The sequence below is a fragment of the Choloepus didactylus genome, chromosome X, assembly GCF_015220235.1.
Source record: "Choloepus didactylus isolate mChoDid1 chromosome X, mChoDid1.pri, whole genome shotgun sequence".
Taxonomy (NCBI): domain Eukaryota; kingdom Metazoa; phylum Chordata; class Mammalia; order Pilosa; family Megalonychidae; genus Choloepus; species Choloepus didactylus.
The window spans coordinates 112,987,538-113,007,146 of record NC_051334.1 but is presented as its reverse complement, the minus strand read 5'-3'; the positions used below and the strand labels follow the sequence as shown (position 1 = coordinate 113,007,146).

Genomic DNA, 19,609 nt, shown 5'->3' with positions numbered 1-19,609 from the left:
GGAAGGCTAATGTCCACGCCCAGTTTTGAGGTGTGTGCCTGTTATTTGAAGCACTTCCGTCACACTGGGTTGTCTGGGGCAGCTCTGGGCTATGGGGCTGGCGATGGGCAGGAGTGTTTCCTGTCCACCAGGATGATGGCTGTGAGCGGACACCCCCCTTTTCTTGGGAAGTTGTGGTGTTTAGTGAATTTTCTCAGCCACTGGATTATTGCCTTTTGTCTCAGAGCTCTCTTAGTTCTGCTCTTGACTTGACCTGCCCAAATTGCAAGTCTTTGAAGCTTTCTGTATTGGGCTTCTTAGAGTAATTGTTTTAGAAAAAGAAAAAAGGATTAAAAAAAAAAAAAAAAAAAGGGGCCCTCCTCAGTGATCTAATGGGTTATTGAAATGGTAAGAGACAAAGCAACCAGGGCCATTAAGGAAAGGTCCACAGGGCAGAGAGATCAGCTTTTCTTCGGGATTTGCATATGCGCCTCAGGGCCTGAGCTCTGCCCTTCCCCTTTCTATGTTCACCAGAACTCCAAAAATCCTCCGCTTTTATTTTGGAGTTTTTCGTGTTGTTGTTTTTCTATGCCTGTCTCCTCTCTGCTGGGCTGGCTGCTCTCAGATTCTCTGGTGTCTGGTCTCAGTCTATCTATGTTTGGAGTTTGGATCAGTAGAATGAGTTTCCGATAAGGGCTGCCACTGCAGTTCTCCCTTCTCTTTCCCGGAGCTGACAGCCCCTCCTCCCACGGGACTGAGCCTGGCAGGGAGGGGCGCGGGTCCCCTGGCCGCAAAAACTTACAGATTTCGCTGATCTCAGCAGTTCCACGTTTTCATGAGTGTTGTATGAAGTATGCCCAAAGTCAGATTGCTCTGTGGTGTCCAGTCCACGCAGTTCCTGGCTTTCTACCTACTTTCCTGGAGGAGTAACTAAAACATACAGCTCACCAGTCTGCCATCTTGCCCCGCCTAGGAGCCATTTTTAAAGGTTTTTTTAATTCTCTACTGCATATAGCATAGTTTTGCTCCAGAACCCTAGGAGTTTAAGTTGGGATTTTCCTATTGGAGCTTGTCAAAAACTCCACATGGCATCTTTTGTCAACACAGATACATCTAATAACATGAGGTCTTTTACATGGACCAATTGGCAGGCCTGCTTAAAACTCAACCTGGACTTGCTACAGGGATCTTTCCTGCTCTCAGTCCCACTCAAAGATGGCACTTTTTTGTCACCCAGTATATGGGTTGAAACAGTAATCCCAAGTGTGGAATGTGTTGCTTCCAGACATAAAGAGGCCTGCCAGGCATCACACTTCCTTCTTCATGGGGAAGGTGTAAAATGCATCAATTTGTCCTCTACTTTGGAGGGGATGTCCTGGCATGCCCCAGATTATTCCATCCCTAAAAATTTCACTTAATGTGGCTGGCCCCTGAATCTTTGTGGGGGTTATTTCCCATTTACTGGCATGTGTATTAACAAGCCACTTCGTATTCATTTTGGTCCAATGAGTATGATGTCATCAATATAGTAGGCTAATATGATATTCTGCAAGATGTTCTAATGGTCCAGACCTCTTCAGACTATATTATGACAGGGGACAGGAGAGTTATAAAGCCTTGAGGAAAAACTGTAAATGCATACTATTGTCCATTCTTTGTGAATGTGAACTTTTTCTGATCCTCTATCTGATAGGGGTGGAAAAGAACACATTTTCCAAGTCAAGCAAAGATACTGTATCCGGCACAGCAGCTACAATTGCTATTACTTGGTCAAATTTGCAGTAGCCTACTATCAACTGCCAGGGTCTGCCCACTTTTTGCAGGGGCCAAACTAGTGAATTAAGTGGAGATATGATGGGGATGACCACCACCCCTGCATTTTTAGGTCTTTAACAGTGGCACTAATTTCTGCCATTCCCCCCAGAATGCTACATTGTTTACATTTACTATTGTGGCTGGGGTAGGGAAGGGCAGTTTCAGAAGCTCTCACTTGGCCTTCTCATCTAAAAATATTTCTGACACCACTGGGCAAGAAAAAAATATGGGGCTTGTACTAAGAACCAAATATGTCTATTCCAATCATACATTCAGAGACCTGGAAAATGCAAGGGTTCCATGATGACACTTTAGGTCTCTTGGTATCAATATCAACCCAGAACCAGTGTCTCAGTCCTCAAAAGGATTGGGTATCCTGCTTTTCCCAGTGTACAGTTATCTGAGCAATGGAAGGACTGGAGGAATCATTACTATTCATGTGTGATAGAGTTCTTCTTCCTGCTTACCCAGCCCTTCCTTCAAACAATGTATTCTGATCAAAAACTTGCTCAGGCCCAAAAGCTGGACAAGAGATTGTAACTTTTTATTGACGAAATTGCTATCAAATTCCTGACCGTCTTTTATTTCTTTTGATTGTACAGATTGAGTACAGATTGTTGGATACTTATTTGCCCAGGGCACCATGTTCTGTTGACCACTATTGTTCTCTTAACTATCTATAACCATCAATCTTCCAGGAGCACTGTGTTCTATAAATTATCTCCATAGCTCTCTGCAGGTCAGACTTCCCTGCCACTCTGACCCTGCTGCACGTTAAGGTATTTGTTTCCTCCTGACTTCTGACAGTTAAGGGCAGACATACTGCCTTGATTGTTTCAGGATCATCACCATTTTTATCAGTGATCATGGTTCTGTAACATCCCCACCTACTCTGAACCCTAGCCTGCAGAAAGACACAACTGAACTAATTTCTTAGTGACACCGGTGCCCCTCTCATCAGCATATTACTTATAGCCTTGGTAAATGGTGTATTCTTTGGGTCCTTCTGCAAAACATAGTCCTCTGGAGAGTTTCCTGGCCTTACATAATATATTTATTCTACCATTCCCACTTTTCTGTCCCTTTAATCCCTTCTTCCACTAACTGTGATTACAACTCTCGCATTTCTACCTCACTTAATGTGAGTCATTGTTTTTTCCATACTTTGAGGAATGATCCTAGTAGTAAATTCAAATAATCTCTGGGATTTTTGCCAGGATGTTGAATCCTATATCCTGGGAAAGCACTCCCAAATCAATTAATTCTTCCCTATTCAATTTTATATTCCAGCACCCCGATCAAGCCCCTCAAAATTCAGTCCCATGCTTACTCCCTCAGTTTTGCCAGTACATGCAGGGTTCCTGTGTCTCCTTGTTGCTATATTCCCCTTCCTCCATTTATCAGGCCCAGCACATCTCCAGCTAGGTATGCTGTGATTTAACCCCCATTATAGGCCCAATGACTAGGATGGGAGGTGAAGGCAGATTCTGAAGGAAACACATGTTGACCTGGAGGGGAAAGTGCTCTGCATGTTCAAGCATGTCGAGGGCTAGCCCTTAATTGGGAGGAATGGGACACTTCTGAATGCTCAAGGGGTTCAAGAAAATCTGAGGATACAAGACTTTCAAAGACATCAATCCAGATGTCCCCATCCTATGTGTCAGGGTGCCATTCATTCCTAACTGGGTCCTAATCTTGGCATAGCAGACTTGTCTTGGTTGGTCTTGGTTGGGATTTTAACTTTCTTTGAAGCTTGCATTGAGTAAAACCTGGGCCTGGCCCTCTTCCCTCTAGCTAGAAAAGATACAAGCCTTCTTATATGCTATGAATGAAGTTCTCTGGCTTTCACACTTAGATTTTAATTGTCAATTAATTGAATTAAGATGTTCATTGTTTTTTTTCCCCAGAGATCATTCAAGCTAAAAAGTAGTCACCCAATTCCTTGGTCCTCCTTATGTATTTATTACTTCCCACATATTTTTCAAAGTTCTGATATGTGTTAAGTTAATGCATTCCCTTCCACCAGTATGCTATCTCAGCTCCCCACCAGTGAAAGCTCTAACAATTGTTCTGCCACCTTGTGCCAGGGACCTATCTACTCCACCTACCACCAATGAAGGGGTCCTCATTGCATCTGGGCAGCAGGTGATCCATCTCCAAAATTTGATCACACTATATACTTTCTTGAATCACTTCTTATACCAACTGTTGCAGGTTGGGTTCCCAAGTAGCAGACTTAGAGACAGAGTTCAGCATGAGAAGGGCTTTTATTAGGAATGCTCTTGAGATCAACACCTGTGGAAGGGAAAAGAAGGAAGCAGGATTGGACAGAGGAAGAAGTTAAGCTATCCCAATTTGGGGCAAGAAGGCCAGTCACTCAGTCATTGGCTGAGAAGTACCCCAGGAAGGGGGTATGACCTTGGGGGAGGTGGCTCTCTTCAGCTGACAGCTGAAGGTTATCTGCTGGCAGCACTCTCAGCAACTGAAACAGTAAATTCTTTATTCCTGAAGAGGGGGAAAGGGCAGTACATAACAGAATCCACCGCAAGTGTGATATCATTTTTTTACGTTGGAAAGTTGATGGCCATCAAATGCTAGAGTTGAGAATAGTTTTATTTTTAAAATGGTTAATAAGATTTGAATTTTCAAATATTTATATTTTGGCCTTATTTAAATAATAATTTATTTAAATATTTAATTTATACTTTCCAAATATGTGAGTCCCCATTCATACTTTTGCTTCAGGTCCCTCAAATAATATTGACAAGCCTACCTAGCCTGAATCCATCATTTTCTTTTTTAGTAAATTATACAAATAATTCATGTTATTATATAAAAATCAGAAAATACAGGTGGTTAAAAAACAGATTTTTAACAAATAGGGAACTACTAACATTTCTAGAGATAATATAAGCATATACTTTTTCTTCCTAAAAAATATGGCATGTACTCTTGCAGCCTATTTTTCCTACTTAAAATTATGTGCTGAATTTATTATCTCATGCAAACAAATGTAGAAGCCCATCATCATTTTCAAAAGGCCAAATAATATTTCAATGTGTGGGCATGCTTGAATTTGTTTAGCCAACTGCCTATTTTCAGACACTTGGGTGCTTTACAATCTTTCACTCTTAAAGACCCTGTGAAGATGCACAGCTTTGTACAAACCAATTATTTGATGAATTCCAAAGGATACATTTCTACAAGTAGAATTACCAGGTCACAGGGTAAGCACATCTCAAAAAGGCTTCTGAAACATGTATCCAAATGGACCTTGTACCCAGGTGTACTCCCACCAGCACAGTTGGAAAGTGCCTCTTTCCCCACAGCCTCACCAACACTATGGGGTGGGAAAGAGGTGGATCTTCTCCCATATGGATCCCAACAGCACTCTCAAGGATTCCATGAAGGCCTCTCCCCAACCAAACTTATAAGATATCTGATATAAGCACTAAAATTAATTTCTACTTTACTTTCTTGTTATTTGCAAATCGTAACTAACATATTCAGTTACATGGACACCAGAGTTAACCAAGAAAGAGGACACTTTCCTTTCAAATGCCCCCTGGATCATAAAATTGTCCCTCTCTGTAGGCCCCCAGAACAGGTTCCAGCACTTATTATTTCAAAGGGTCTCTTACTTGCATCTTCCCCTTACCATTTCCATAGCCACCAGTGAAATTTCATGCCTTTCTCATCTCATGCCTGGACTATAGTGGCAACTTCTTAACTGGTTTTCCAATCTCCAGTAACCACCCCTCTCCTCGCCCCAACTCTAATCCATCCTACCCATAAACCAGCTACATTTGTTTTCCTTTCATCCTGTCATTCCTCTGGTCACAAGAGGCCTTGGTAGCTCCCAGGAGGGGATGGAGTAACATTTGGACACTTCGGGTTAGCAGTCAAGGTCTCCACGAATGGGACTCACTCCAACTGTCCAAATCTATCTCCCATTACCCACCCCCCTCCCCACACTCTCCATTTTGGCTATGCCAGAGGGAAGGAGCAGGATTCTCACCTCCATGCCTTTCTTCCCACCTTTCCTGCCTCCTGGAGTGCCCTGGACCCTTTTTATCCTATCCCCCAGGCCCAGATGACTTATGTGTCTCCCTTCTCTGTGAAACTTTCCCTGAGCACTATTGCCCGCAGCAGTTTCTTCAGTCTCTAAGCACTGATGAGAAGCTTCTGACTATGATCAGAGACTTCTGGTTTTGTGAATACCTTTTTGTTTCCATGTATATTACCTTTCCAAATAGATCATAAACTCATAGACAAGGATAAGGTCTTTTTTTTTTTTGCCACTTAAAACACACAACTTTATTGATGACATAAAAATAAAGTCTCAAATGTATAAACATAAGTCCGCACAAAGGACCAAAGATTACCTTACTTATGAAGAGTCAGTTCAGTTTCTGCTCATGAAGCATACTAAAATTATCTCAATCCAGGCAAGATAAAAATAAACGTGTATTTTGCATACGTTCATTCATAAAATGGTCCAGCGACAGACCATCATAGGTAACATCAGTTTCAAAGTTATCATGTAATTTACAATGTGCATTACTTCCAGGCTGCAAAACCAAAATATTACCCAAACTTATTTGGGAACATATGGCCAATCAGAGTTTGCTTATTAACAGCTCCACTCTTTCTTTCACTTCAGGGTCATTATATTCTGTCGCTAAGACTCGAAGTTTCTTGGCCCATACTCTAGGTCGTTGGAATAGGAAATAAAGAGAATTTTTACCAAACTTGTCCTGGGTAAATATTTTGGCTCTTTTTTTAAAATGGTAATTGATATTGTCAAATAGTGAAAGAGCATTAAGAATATTTTCTTTTGTCTCTTTCTTGTTAAAGATGTTAATCAGAGTTGGTGGTGCATTGGCAATGAGCAAGTCTTTTATCATAGATGGATTTTTAGAGAAATTCACGAGCATTTTCAAAATATGATCTTTAGTTTCTCCACTTCCCACTGTTAACAAACGAAGAAATTCTGAAATATAATTTGTAACCATATGCTGATATTCACTAGTAATAGTCAGGTGCTTTATCAGTCTTAGTCCAGCCAACTGCACGCTTGAATTCAAGGGATAGGTGACAGTGTCTTCACATACTTGGTTTAGGTACGTTTTAACCTTCCTATGATTTTCAGCAGCCACCGAGATGTTATTCAGTGCATTTAAAGCCCTCTGCCTAACACTGGGGTAGGGATTATTGAGCAAACTTTCAATAATTGAGATTCCACCTACATTACGAATGGCTTCTTCTTGGGAATATGGATTATCAGAACTATTATATAGAGCATTATTGGCGATTTCATGAATAGAAGGATCCTCAGTCATCTCAATCATACAAATTAGTTTTTCAAGCTCTCGAGGATTCATATTAGCTTCGCGTTTACAGCGGCAGGCCCAGGGCTGAATCTTCTCCCCGGCCCTGATCTGCTTTCTGAGCTCTTCTTCAGGTGGGAAGCAGGACTCCTTTCGATATGGGAAAGTTGTTTCTGTCCAGATCATGGCTCCAGCCCATGACCCCATCCCTGCCCCAGGGACCATGCATGGATATGTGCCTATCAACTCACCTGAATTTTTAGCTTTAGCCTTAGGTCCAGGTTTTCCCTCACTTCTGTCTTCATTATTAGCCCATAGCCAAGATGTTATATTGACCTCACCAGCAGTCTCAAGCTTATCCTTGATGCTGCCCTTATCCTTAGCCACACACTCAAAATTGACATCTTTCCTATTCTTGGATCTGAACTCATTACTGTCCTCACTCTCAGCCCAAAACAAGGACCTTAAACTGATCTCCTCAATATCAGGGCTGGACCCTGTACTCAGCTCATCCTCATCTATATCCCTGGTCAAAGTCCAGGACCTTACACCAGCCTTTTCCCCAGCCCCACGCCTAGACTCTATAATGGTTGTATCTCCATCCCAGAACCAAGATCCCATCCTGGCCTTGGGTCCAGCCTCAGCCCCTGCACAGGAACCCATATAGGCCGCCTCCTCAGATCTGATCCAGGACCTATTACTGGCCTTGTTCTCAGCCCCAAACCTGGAACTAATGCTAGCCTCTTCCCCAGGCCCAGATCTGGATTCAATACTGGCCTCATCCTTGCCTCTAGGCCTGGACACATTACTATCTTCTTCCCCTACCCAGAACCAAGACCCTATATTACCATCATCCCCAGCCCCAAACCAGGATCCTTCATTGGCCTCTTCCCCAACCCTGACCTGGGACCCTCTTTTGGCCTGGTCCTCATCCCTAGTCCAGAACACTCCACTGGTCTGGTCTCCAGCCTCAGGCAAGTACCTTCTACTGGCCTGATCCTTAGCCTTATCCCAGGACTCTACACTGGCCTCATTCCCAGACCTAGATCCAACCCAGAATGCTTCTCCATTGGCTTGATCCTCAAATCGAGGTTTGGAACAGCCATCAGCCTCATCCCCATTCCCAGTCAAGGTCCCTCCATTGGCCTGATTCCTGGTCCCAGCCCAGGACCCACCATAGGACTTGTATATAGGCCCTGGCCCACAGCCTCCACCAGACTGGTCCCCAGTGCCTGCCCAGGAGTCTCTACTGGACTGGTCCTCAGACCTCAGCCTGGACCCTCCTCCACTGGCCTGATGCTTAAGTCCAGGTTTAGAACAGTCACCAGCCTGATCCCCAGCCCCAGTCCAGGACTCTTCACTGACCTGACTCCCAGTTGCAGCCCAGGACCCACCATAAGACTGATCAGTAAGTCCCACCCTAGAGCCCTCAACAGTCTGGCCACGAGCCCCAGCCCAAGAATCTCCTCCACTGGCTTGATTCTCAGTGAAAGCACAAAACCATCCACTGACCTGATCCCCAGTGTCAGCCCAGGACCCTCCACAGGACTGGTCCATGGACGCCAGCAGAGACCCTGTATTGGTCTGGCCACCAACTCCTCCACTGGACTGATCCTCAAATCTAGGCTTGGACTCTCCACTGGCTTGTTCCTCAGTCCCAACAAAGAACCCTCCGCTGAGCTGATTCCCAGTGGCAGCACAAGTCCTACTACTGGACTGAGCCACAGGCCCCAGCCTAGACCCTCCACCAGCCTGGTCCCCAGTGTCAACACAGGACTCTCCTCCTTTGACCTGATCCCCAGCCCCAGCCCCAGCCCAGGACTCACCACCAGACTGGCCCACAGGCCCTGGCCTGGGTCTTCCACTGGCTTGGTCAGTGTCAGCCCAGGACCATCCCGTAGACTGGTCCATAGGCACCAGCAGAGACCCTCCATCAGCCTGGCCACTAGATCCAGCCTGGCCACCAACTCCCCCACTGGCCTGATCCTCATGTCTAGGCTTGGACACAACACAAGACTGATCCCCAGTCCCAGCTTGGGAACCTCCACCAGCTTGGTCCCCAGACCCAGTCAAGGACCCTCCATTGGCATGATTTCCAGTGGCAGCCCAGGGCCTATTACTGGATTGACCTGTAGGCCCCATCCTAGACTGTCCTCCAGACTGGTCCCCAGTGTCAACCCAAGACCTTCCTCCACTGACCTGATGCCCAGCCCCAGCCCAAGACTCACCACTGGACTGGTCCACATGCCCCAACATGGACCCTCCACTGGCTTTGTCTGCAGTGGCAACACAGGACTCTCCACTGGACTGGTCCATGGACCCCAACCTAGATACTTCACTAGCCTGGCTACCAGCTCCAGTCTGGCCACCAACTCCTCCACCGGCCTGATCCTCAAATCTAGGCTTGGACCCACCACTAGCCTGATCCCCAGGCCCAGCCCAGGACCCTTCACTGGCTTGGCCCCCAGCCCCAACCAAGGACTCTCCACTGGCCTGATTCCCAGTGGCAGACCAGGACCTACTACTGGGCTGGTCCATGGACCCCAACCTAGACTTTCCATTGTCCTGGCCACCAGCTCCAGCCTGGCAACCAATTCCCCCACTGACTTGATCCTCAAATCTAGGCTTGGACCCAACAACAAACTGATCCCCAGTTGCAGCCCAGGATGCTCCACTGGCCTGGTCCACTGCCCCAGCCCAATGGCCAATAATAGCCATATTCCCAGCTCTAGTCCCAGCCCATGACCCTCCACTAGCCTGAATCCCAGCTCCATCCTTGGACTTTTGCTTGGTCTGTTCTTCAGACCCAGCCCATGAATCCCTGTTGACTTGTTTCTCAGCCCCAGTCCAGTTTACTCTAATGCCCTCTTCCCCATCCAAGGACCCCCCATTGGCCTTGTCCCCAGACCAAGACCTCTCACTAGCCTGAACTCTAGTCCAGGACCTTCCAGTGGCCTGGTGCTCAGCTCCAGCTGAAGACCCAATACCAACTTCATTCTTAGCCCTAGTCTCACCCCAGGAATTGATGTTGGGCTTGTCATGAGCCATAGTCCCAGATCCAACACTGTCTACATTCTCACCCTCAGCCCAGGACATACTATTCTCCCAGTATCCATCCCTGGCCTGAAACCTAAATTTGATCCACCTCTCAGCAGCAATCCAGTCCTCAATACCAATCCCATTCCAGTAATAGTGATGGACCTTCCCCTGGGTGTCTCTGCAGGTCTGAATGCCTGCCGTACCATCATTCTCAGACTTGGGCATGGCTTCAGGCTTTGCAGAGACCTCCACATCTGCTGTGGCTTCTGTCTCAGTCCTGGGCATAGCCTTGTCCCTTGCCTCTGGCAAGGACTCACCCTGAAAATTGGCCACAGCATGGGGCTGAGTAAAGTCTTTTGTATCTGCTCCTGCCCCTTCCTTAGATACAGCATTGGGACTGCCCCTGACCTTACTCCTGGCACCAGACAAGGATGCATCCTGGGAATTTGCCACAGCCTGAGGCTGAGCAGAGTCTCTTGCATCTGCCCCAACTGCTGCCTTAGATACAGCATTGAGATTATCCTCGACCTTATTCCTAGCACCACGCAGGGCCTCAGACTGGGAACTGACCACCATATGGGGCTGAACAGAATCCCTTGGATCTGCTCCAGTTTCTGTCTTAGACACAGCACTGGGATTGCATCTGGCCCTATTCCTGACACCAGGCAAGGCCTCAACCTGGGAACTGACTGTATTCTGAAGCTGGACAGAATCCTTTGCATCTGCTCCAGCCCCTGGTTTAGACACAGCATTCAGATTGCCTTTGGCCTTATTCTTGCCACCAGGCAAGGCCTTGGCCTGGGAACTGACAACAGCCTGTGACTGGACAGACTCGCTTGCTTCTGCCCCAGCCCCTGGTTTAGACACAGCATTGGGATTGCCCCTGGTTTTATTGCTGCCACTGGGCAAGTTCTCAACCTGGGAATTGACCACAGCCTGTGGCTGGACAGACTCCCTTGTATTGGCCCTGGCCCCTGGTTTAGACACAGCATTGGGATTGCCCCCAGTTTTATTGCTGCCACCAGGCAAGGCCTCAACCTGTGAACTGACCACAGCTTGTGGCTGGATAGAGCCCCTCATGTCTGCCCCATCCTCTGTCTTAGACACAGCATTGGGATTGCCCCTGGTTTTATTGCTGCCACCGGGCAAGGTCTCAACCTGGGAACCGACCACAGCCTGTGGCTGGACAGACTCCCTTGTTTCTGCCCCAGCCCCTGGTTTAGACACAGCATTGGGATTACCCCTTCCCTTATTCCTACCACCAGGCAAGGCCTTGGCCTGGGAACTGACCACAGCCTGGGGCTGGACAGAGCCCCTCATACCTGCCCCATCCTCTGTCTTAGACACAACATTGGGATTGCCCCCAGCTCTACTGCTGCCACCAGACAAGGCCTCGACCTGGGAACTGACCACAGTCTGGGGCTGGACAGACTCCCTTGTATCTGCCCCAGCCCCTGGTTTAGACACAGCATTGGGATTGCCCCTTCCCTTATTCCTACCACCAGGCAAGGCCTTGGCCTGGGAACTGACCACAGCCTGGGGCTGAACAGAGTCCCCTGTATCTGCCCTGGCCCCTGGTTTAGACACAGCATTAGGATTACCCCTGGCTTTACTGCTGCCACCAGACAAGGCCTCAACCTGGGAACTGACCACAGCCTGTGGCTGGACAGAGCCCCTCATATCTGCCCCATCCTCTGTCTTAGACACAACATTGGGATTGCCCCTGGTTTTATTGCTGCCACCAGGCAAGGCATCGACCTGGGAACTGACCACAGTCTGAGGCTGGACAGATTCCTTTGTATCTGCCCCAACCCCTGGTTTAGACACTGCATTGGGCTTGCCCCTGGCCTTATTCCTGCCACCAGGCAAGGTCTCAACCTGGGAACTGACTACAGCCTGACGCTGAGCACAAGCCATTAAGTCAGCTTTAGCTTCTGACCTAGAAATAGCATTAGGATCTTCCTTGCCATCAACTCTGGAATCCATCCAGTCCTCAGCCTTTGCCTTGGCCCCAACTTGAGGTTGTGCACTGACTTTCATGTCTGCCCCAACCCCTGTTTTATCCTTGGCATTGGCTTTGCTCTTCCCCTTACCTCTAGTACTAGGTAAGATCTCAACCTGGCTCTTAGTCAGAGCCTGAGACTGTGGCTTCATGTCTGTCCCAGGCCCTTCCTTAAGCATAGCATTGGTATTACCCCTAGACATAATTCTGCCATCAAATAACACATCAGCCTGGACACTGGCCACAGGCTGAGGCTGTTTACTAGACATCATTTCTGTTCCAGCTCTTGCCTTAGACACAGCATTGGGATTACCTCTGGCCTTAACTTTGGCATCAGGCAAGGTCTCAGTCTGGACATTGGTCCTCAGGTTTTCCCTGGCTCCTGCTTTAGACATGTCATTGGGCATGCCTCTGACCTTAAGCCTGGCATCAGTCTTGGCATCAGTCTGAGCACTGGTTACAGCCTGAGACTGAGCAGCAGCCCTCATGTCAGTTCCAGTCATTGCTCTAGACATGTCATTGGGCTCTCCCCTGCTATCAACCGTGGCACCAGATGTAGCCTCAGCCTGTTTCTTGGCCACAGTCGGAGGCTGTGTACAAGTTGCCATATCTGGCCCAGCCCCTGCCTTACATATGACATTGGTATTACCCCCAGCATCAACCCTTGCCCCAGGCATGGCATCAGCTGGGGCCTTGGAAACAATCTGAGGCTGAGCAGAAGCCTTCATGTCCGCCCCAGACCCTGCCCTAGACATGGTTTTGCAAATCCCCCTGGCTTCAACTTCAGCACCAGGCATGTCCTCAACCTGCATCTTTGCCACAGGCTGAGATTGTGCACAGGACCCCATGTCCATTCCAGCTGCTTCCCTAGACATGGCATTAGGATTTCCTCTAGTATCAACTGTGGCACCAGGTCTGGCCTCAGACTTATTCTTGGCCACACTCACAGTCTCTTCCAGGGCTCTTGCTTTGCTTTGAGTCACAACTCCAGTCTTTTTCACAGCTGATTTGGCCACTTCCCTGGTCACTGCCAAGGCCTCAGTCTGTGTCACCATTACTCTGTTAATCTCTGTCTCTTTTTCAGCCAATATATGAGCTTCAGCTTTGATCTGTGGCATTGCTTCTTTACTGGCTTCTGTCCTGGCAGCCAGTGCGCAAGCTTTAGCCTTGGTCTGGGTTACTGCCTCTTTCTTAACTACTCTCTTAGCCTCAGCCTCAGTTTGGGTCACTGCCTGTTTCTTGGCCACTTCCTTATCTTTGGCCTTGGCCTCAGTCAGGGTCACTGCCTCTGTCTTGACCACTGTTCCAGCCACTGCTTTGGTCTCAGATTGGGCCTCTTCACCAGCCATTGCTTTGATTTGGGAGTTGGCCTTGGATTCGGCTATAGCAGCAGCCTTGGTCTCTACTTCAGCCCCAGCCCCATCTCTTGCTCTAGTTTCTGCTCCAGTCTTGGCCTTGGGTCTAGACTCAAACTCTGCCCCAGCCATGGCTTCACTCATGGCCAAGGTTTGGTTCTGTACTCCAACCACAGTCTCCATCTTGACTCTGGACCCATTACTGGCCAGTCTCCTCACACTCTGGGCTCTTCCCTTGGTTAATCTGTAAATGTAGTAGCAGGTGCCAGCCCAGATTACCAGTCCTGCAGTCGCCCAGCCCACTTCCTGAATGCGGCCCATGTAATCACCCCTGTCGAAGGCACAAACAAGGTACAGAGAGGGCTCACTCAGGCCGAGGAAAGAGGGTGGTAGGTCTGGGTGTAGGCCTGTGTGGGTGCTGATCTTCAGCCACTCATAGGCCACTATAGCTGCCACTGGAGGTGGACCTAGAAGTGGAGGAAGGAAATGAGACTAAAATCTCTCTCCTAAGTCTATTGCATCACACAGACATCAGGAAAGAATGAAAATTATATGCTTGGTGGGAGAAGAATATGATTAGCAAACTCTCCATTCCTCTTATTTCATCCCCTCCCCACCCTCCCCAGTGTCCCAAAAATTTCCCCCAAGGTTCTTCCACACACATGTCCCTATACCAAATGAACAGTGGGCAGGATGGTGGGAGAGTTGACTACTAGTAGGAGAGACTAAGAAACTCCCAGACCTCAATTTTTACTGGATCTACTCTGACCACCACTCCCACATGTTCTCACCCTCATACCAACCTGTAATGATCCAAGAAAGTTCCCTCCTCTTTCCTTCTCTTGATTGGTGATACAACCTAAAGCAGATCCATAAACTCATGAGATCTTTGGACCTAAATAGAGACAAACAGATGGAGGGACCGATGGGAATGGAGATTTTGTTCTTGGTGGGACATGCACATTGCTAGTACACTATCTACTATCTCCCTGATTTCACCCCACACCCTAAGGTGCAGCCATACTCTTTTCTCTTTACCAAAACAAAGCTGAGGGTGGAGGTAAGTAACAGGGATTGTGGAAAAGGTGGCTTGGCAAAGGAGAGACTGAGGATCCTCCAGACTGGACCCGAGCCTTACTGGATGCATCCTGGTCTCCACCAACCCATCCTACAGGTTTTTCCAGGCAGTTTCCACCCTCTTACCAGTCTATACTGATTGGGGCAATTTCCTCCTTATTTCTCTGCTTACAGTGATATCATCAAGCCCTACAGGAGACCTATAGACAGCTCTATGGGCAGGTAAACAAACAGAGGTAATGAAGACTGAGTGATTAGTTGGACAAGCACCATGGTCCCTGACTCCCTGGGCCTTTCCAGAGTCCAAGTCCAGTTTGCTAATGTGTCCTATCTCATTGCCCCCCCTCCCACCTTCAGTCACACTCCAGCCTACCCTTACCACAATATTCTTATTATTTGCACTGAAATCAATAGGGGGTGTGGCAGCACTGTGGCAGTCTGGTAGAACGTAGGAGAGGCAGAAGTGCCCTCCACTGAGATCTTCTCAAGGCTCAGTCACTTGCTGTGCCCACCCTCTCTTATCACCCCCAGGCACTGTCCATGTTCACACCAACCTCCAGAGTTCCAGGCCAGTCTCCCTCTCTTTCCCTTGCTTCCAGTGGAAAAGCCCTACTGTAGGCTTATAGAAAGACATAGTAACAGAGAAAAAGGAGGGTGTGAATGTTCAGTGCTTGTAACACTCCAACATCTAAGACATGGGTCCCCATACCTGCCTTTCTGGGTTTCAAGACCCATTTTCCTGGCAGGCAGAACCTGGGGCTTTCCTAGTACTGAATAGGAAGGGTAGAAAAGGGAGGCAGGAAAAGTAAAAGCAGAGAGACAGAAGCTAATTATTGAAAACCACCTACAGGTTTCTAGGGCTTCCCCTAAAAGCCCACTATTTCCTTCACCAAGGTGGTCAGGTAGGTGGAAGTATCTGGAAACTAGAGGATGGTGGGAGAGATGGAGGCCCCAAGATCCCATAGATGGCCTACTGTCAACTGCTTCCCCTTAAACCCATCTCCAAGAGTCTCCAGCAGTATAGGAGATAAGGTGTGGGGGAAGACTATCACTTCTATAAAATCACTCCCCAAAGGCTATCTCAAACAAAATATGATAATATTCTTTGATACAATTTGTATTTTCTTAATATTATTTGAAGTGCAAATAAAAGTATCTGTAGAAAAGTTTTTTGTTTTTACTGATCTTCAACATGCCATTTAAGTTAAAAATCCTAAGCTTGATAAGCAAACACAATTTAAGATAAGTCCCCCTAGCTAGGCCCACCCCACATCCCAACCAGATAGCCCTGCCTCGGTCCCTGTCATATAGAATTCACCTAGAACCTCAACGGTTTATAGACACTGTCCTTGCTCACACTAACCTCCACAGATCCTATGCAAATTTCTCCTCTCCTTCTTCGCTCGCCTCTCCAACAAACAGTGCCACACTGAACTACTGTCCAACAGACAGGAAAGAGGGAAGACGCTGAGTGCTTGGACCACCACCCAGGGCACAGATCAAACGTCCCTCCCCACATTCTGAGACACCACTCCCGCGGTGGAATCACTAAGGCCCACCATTTTCTCTGCAAATGCCATCGTGGCGCGTTCCTTTCACTAAAATGGGCAGGAAGCAGAACAGACGTGCCTTCAGTGATTACAATCAGAGAGCAGGATGGACATCTCAATCTCTGTCTTTCGCTCTGGAGACATTCCCCCCCACCATCCGCCGGGTCAAAGCCCAGGTTCCCCTGCACAGATTTTGGGCTGATGGGGGGAAGGAAAGGTCTGGAGAATCTGAAGCTAAGACTCCTAGAACTTGAGCCCCTATGGCTCCCCACCCCTGCGCCCACCACCGAGATCCCCAGGTGGCTGCAGAGGCGCTGCAGCTCGGGGGCCCCAGGGCCCTTACCTGCCCCGCTTTCCCCGGGCCCGATGCCAGCCCGCCGTGCGCAGGGCAGCGTGAGCTGGTACCCAGACGGGAGTGACGACTGCACCCAAAGCTGCGTCACTCTGCAGCTCCCGGTCACGTGAGGGCCGCGCGTCACCGCCGCCCCCCGCCCCCACCCGGCGGACCGGCAGTGCAATAGGATAACCCCCACCTCTTCTCCTCCCCTCCACCCCATCCCCACCACCTGCACATGCGCAGACACCCTTCTCCGCACCTCTATGGATGGTGCCCGGGCGCACAGCCCCCTGCCAGTCATCCCGGTCCTCTCCAATCTAAGGGGCCACAAGTGGCATCACAGCCCTGCTTCCACTGCCCTTCTCTTGTTACCAAGGAGGGTCTGCATTCCATCCCACTAACCAGACCTTGGCCTTTTCTGCTTCTTATTTGAAGAATCCTCTTTCTCTCTTAGGCTACAAAACCAAAAGCTCCCCAATCCCTCCTACACAACCTTCCCCCCTCCCATTACTACAGTGTGTGCACCAAAATGGGCTAGGGAAGGGAGTGTCAGGAAGGAAAGCAAACGTTTAACTTTCTTTTCTGTCGTGTTCCTTTTTTTTTCTTTTAACGTCACCACGCATTCATTGTGTTTGTAATCAGAAACTGCAGTAAAGTCATTTGCATTCAACATAGAAATATATTCAGGTTGTAAAAATAACAAAAAGAGTCATTAATTTGTTTACATTATTTTGTGTCACATTAAAACATGTTTTCTAGTTGCTATAAAGTATGTCACAGCTTTCAGAAGAGACTAGCAATTACTGACATTTTTAATACAAAATTTCCCTAAACAAAACCAGCACGTTTCTATGAATTGATCTTAGGAGAGATAGTTTTCTAATTTTAGCTAGATTACATGATTTACAACCTTTTGAAATTCTGACTGAATTTATGGTCTGAGAATTTCTTCACAGATGACCCCTGGATGATTGAATGTAGACGCAACTCCCAATGAACCCAGTCTCTTATAATCCAGTGGTTTCACAGATTAACCAGCTTTCCATTCAGGGACTTTATTTGGATTTCACAAAACCATGTGATGAAATCACCCTCATTAGACCCATGAAAAGAACCAACTGCTATCCCACTGATGAAAAGAGGCTTATCAGATGGGCATTTCTTTCCATCATGGCACTGGTGAGATATTTCCTGAGTGGGTCATTTGTGTACTATGTATCACCCTAGCGTGGCTACGGTGGCTGGTGTTCAGCATTTTCCAGTGGGGACAGTGGTGAGGGTCTGTGTGTGACAGCAAACCCCTGCAACATCCCGTGGATGTTCATGTCATTTTTCCCTCACAAATAGGTGAGTGTACAGGATCCCAAGCACTCACTGGGACAAAGAGGCCTTTTTGTTCCCTGCCTTCTGTTCCAGTCTCACTGTACCACCGGTAAAAGCCCCTCAGAATCATCTCAGAACTCAGGGACAAAGTATGTAGAAGTTAGTCCCCAGACATCCACCTGTCCCTGCTGGGGAGTCATACTCTAAATATAGACCCTTTAGGTGGCCTTTCTCTCAGACTGTTGAAACATGACACCCCAGCAAGAGGCTCCCCCTGTGAGGGGCCCCAGTGAGAGACAGGCTCTTCCAGGAAGTGAGCCAGAAGGCCCACAGTCCCAAAGACCCTTACTAGTGACTTTTCAGAACTCAATTGCTGGTGAAGAAGTTGTGTTATTCACCAAAAGATTGATTAATCTGATAACATAAAAATGTAAAACTTTGGTAAAGAAAAAAAAAACATGAACATCATGTGTAAGGGCTAATTTATAATAATCTAAAATATCTTACAAATCATTAATAAGATGATAAACAACCCACTAGTAAAAAGGGCCAAAGACACAATTTGTTCACAGAAAAGAAAAACAAATGACTGTTAAACATATGAAAAGATGCTCAACTTCAAAGTAAGTAAATCGAAACAACTATGAATTATCATGTATCAGCTGTGAGTTTGTAAAAGTTTAGAAATTTGATAATATTATTGACTGGCTTTTGGGGGAAATGGGCATTCAACACTCTGTTAGAGGCAGATACTCTGATGCAAACTTCTTTGGAGGGCAATTTGGCAAAATCTACAAATTTAAAAAAAATGTTCTTCCATGAATTAGAACAAACGTACATCACTATTATAAGGAGTTAATAATAGAGTGACATATAGGGAAAATGTACCTATTGCAAACTGTGGGTTATATTTAACAGTAATATTTTAATATTCTTTCATCGACAGTAAAAATGTACCACACCAATGCTAAGGTCGTTAATAGGGGGAAATAAGGAGTATGCGATGTTTTGGAGGTTTTTTGAAATAATGAAAATGTTCTAAAATGATTGTAATGATGAACACATAACTATGTGATGATACTGCAAACCACTGATTGCATACTTTGGATGAATTGTATGGTGTATGAATATATCTCGATTTTTTCTCAATAAAAAAAAAACATCTTCATCAAGAACAGGGGTATGTCTTGCAGATCACTTATCATGGCTTTTGATTAGAGAATATGAATCAATGGGTCCCTGCTCTTAGGGTAGCTATTGTTTCAACCTGCCCTGGACAGGGGCGGAGGCAGTGAGACTTAAAGACAAAGGGCTTCCACAGGGCTGCCAGGAAAATTAGCTGAAAGCTGCATTTGCTGGGCAGATCAGGAAAGCTCAGCTTTGGGGAGCCGTCAGAGAAGTTTTTGATGCCTTTCCTGAACCCTCCACAGGGCACTTTGGAGCTGGTCTGCACCTTCTTCTTGGGTCCCTGGCCCTGTCTTGGCTGGGAAAGACTGAATTGGGAAAATCTTTCCCAGGGTGAACCTCCTCCCAGAATTTGCCCTCCAAGCAAAAAGCAGCATGACAAAATGAAAGGAGTGTGAAAAACTATAGAGGTGAATAGTCTGGGACAAAAGCCTACCAGTTTCAGATATCTGGGAGAGGGAGGTTTGTACCCTAGGAAAAAGAGGGAACAACTAAACTCCTGTAAACAGGGGAACTCAAAAACAATTTTAACAAGCAAAAGCCCAGGATAAGGCAGAGGCCCAGAAAAACAGGGAAAACCCTGCACACTGCATTCGCCTTGGGCAGACTTTCCTGAT

The 19,609-nt window shown here is 47.1% G+C and overlaps 1 protein-coding gene across 2 annotated transcripts; it reads right to left on the bottom strand.

The window, feature by feature from the left end:
• Positions 1–5,892: 5,892 nt before the first annotated feature.
• ARMCX4 (armadillo repeat containing X-linked 4) lies at positions 5,893–16,579 on the bottom strand. 2 transcript variants are annotated; one of them, XM_037822244.1, is made up of 3 exons: positions 16,491–16,579; positions 14,324–14,415; positions 5,893–13,987 (listed from the first exon to the last, which is right to left on the bottom strand). In XM_037822244.1, the coding sequence occupies exons 2-3, from the start codon at positions 14,400–14,402 to the stop codon at positions 6,414–6,416; spliced, it is 7,653 nt and encodes a 2,550-aa protein (XP_037678172.1). In that variant the 5' UTR covers positions 14,403–14,415; positions 16,491–16,579; the 3' UTR covers positions 5,893–6,413. The 2 variants fall into 2 exon arrangements, with proteins under 2 accessions (XP_037678172.1, XP_037678173.1); XM_037822245.1 differs by having other exon boundaries at positions 14,324–14,379; positions 16,491–16,546.
• Between the last annotated feature and the right edge of the window lie 3,030 nt (positions 16,580–19,609).

Coding starts and splice junctions, on each gene's coding strand:
- ARMCX4 (XM_037822244.1), bottom strand. CDS start 14,402: ATGAGTTTATGGATCTGCTTTAGGTTGTATCACCAATCAAGAGAAGGA. Junction 13,988..14,323: donor ACTTTCTTGGATCATTACAG/GTTGGTATGAGG, acceptor CTCCACTTCTAG/GTCCACCTCCAGTGGCAGCT.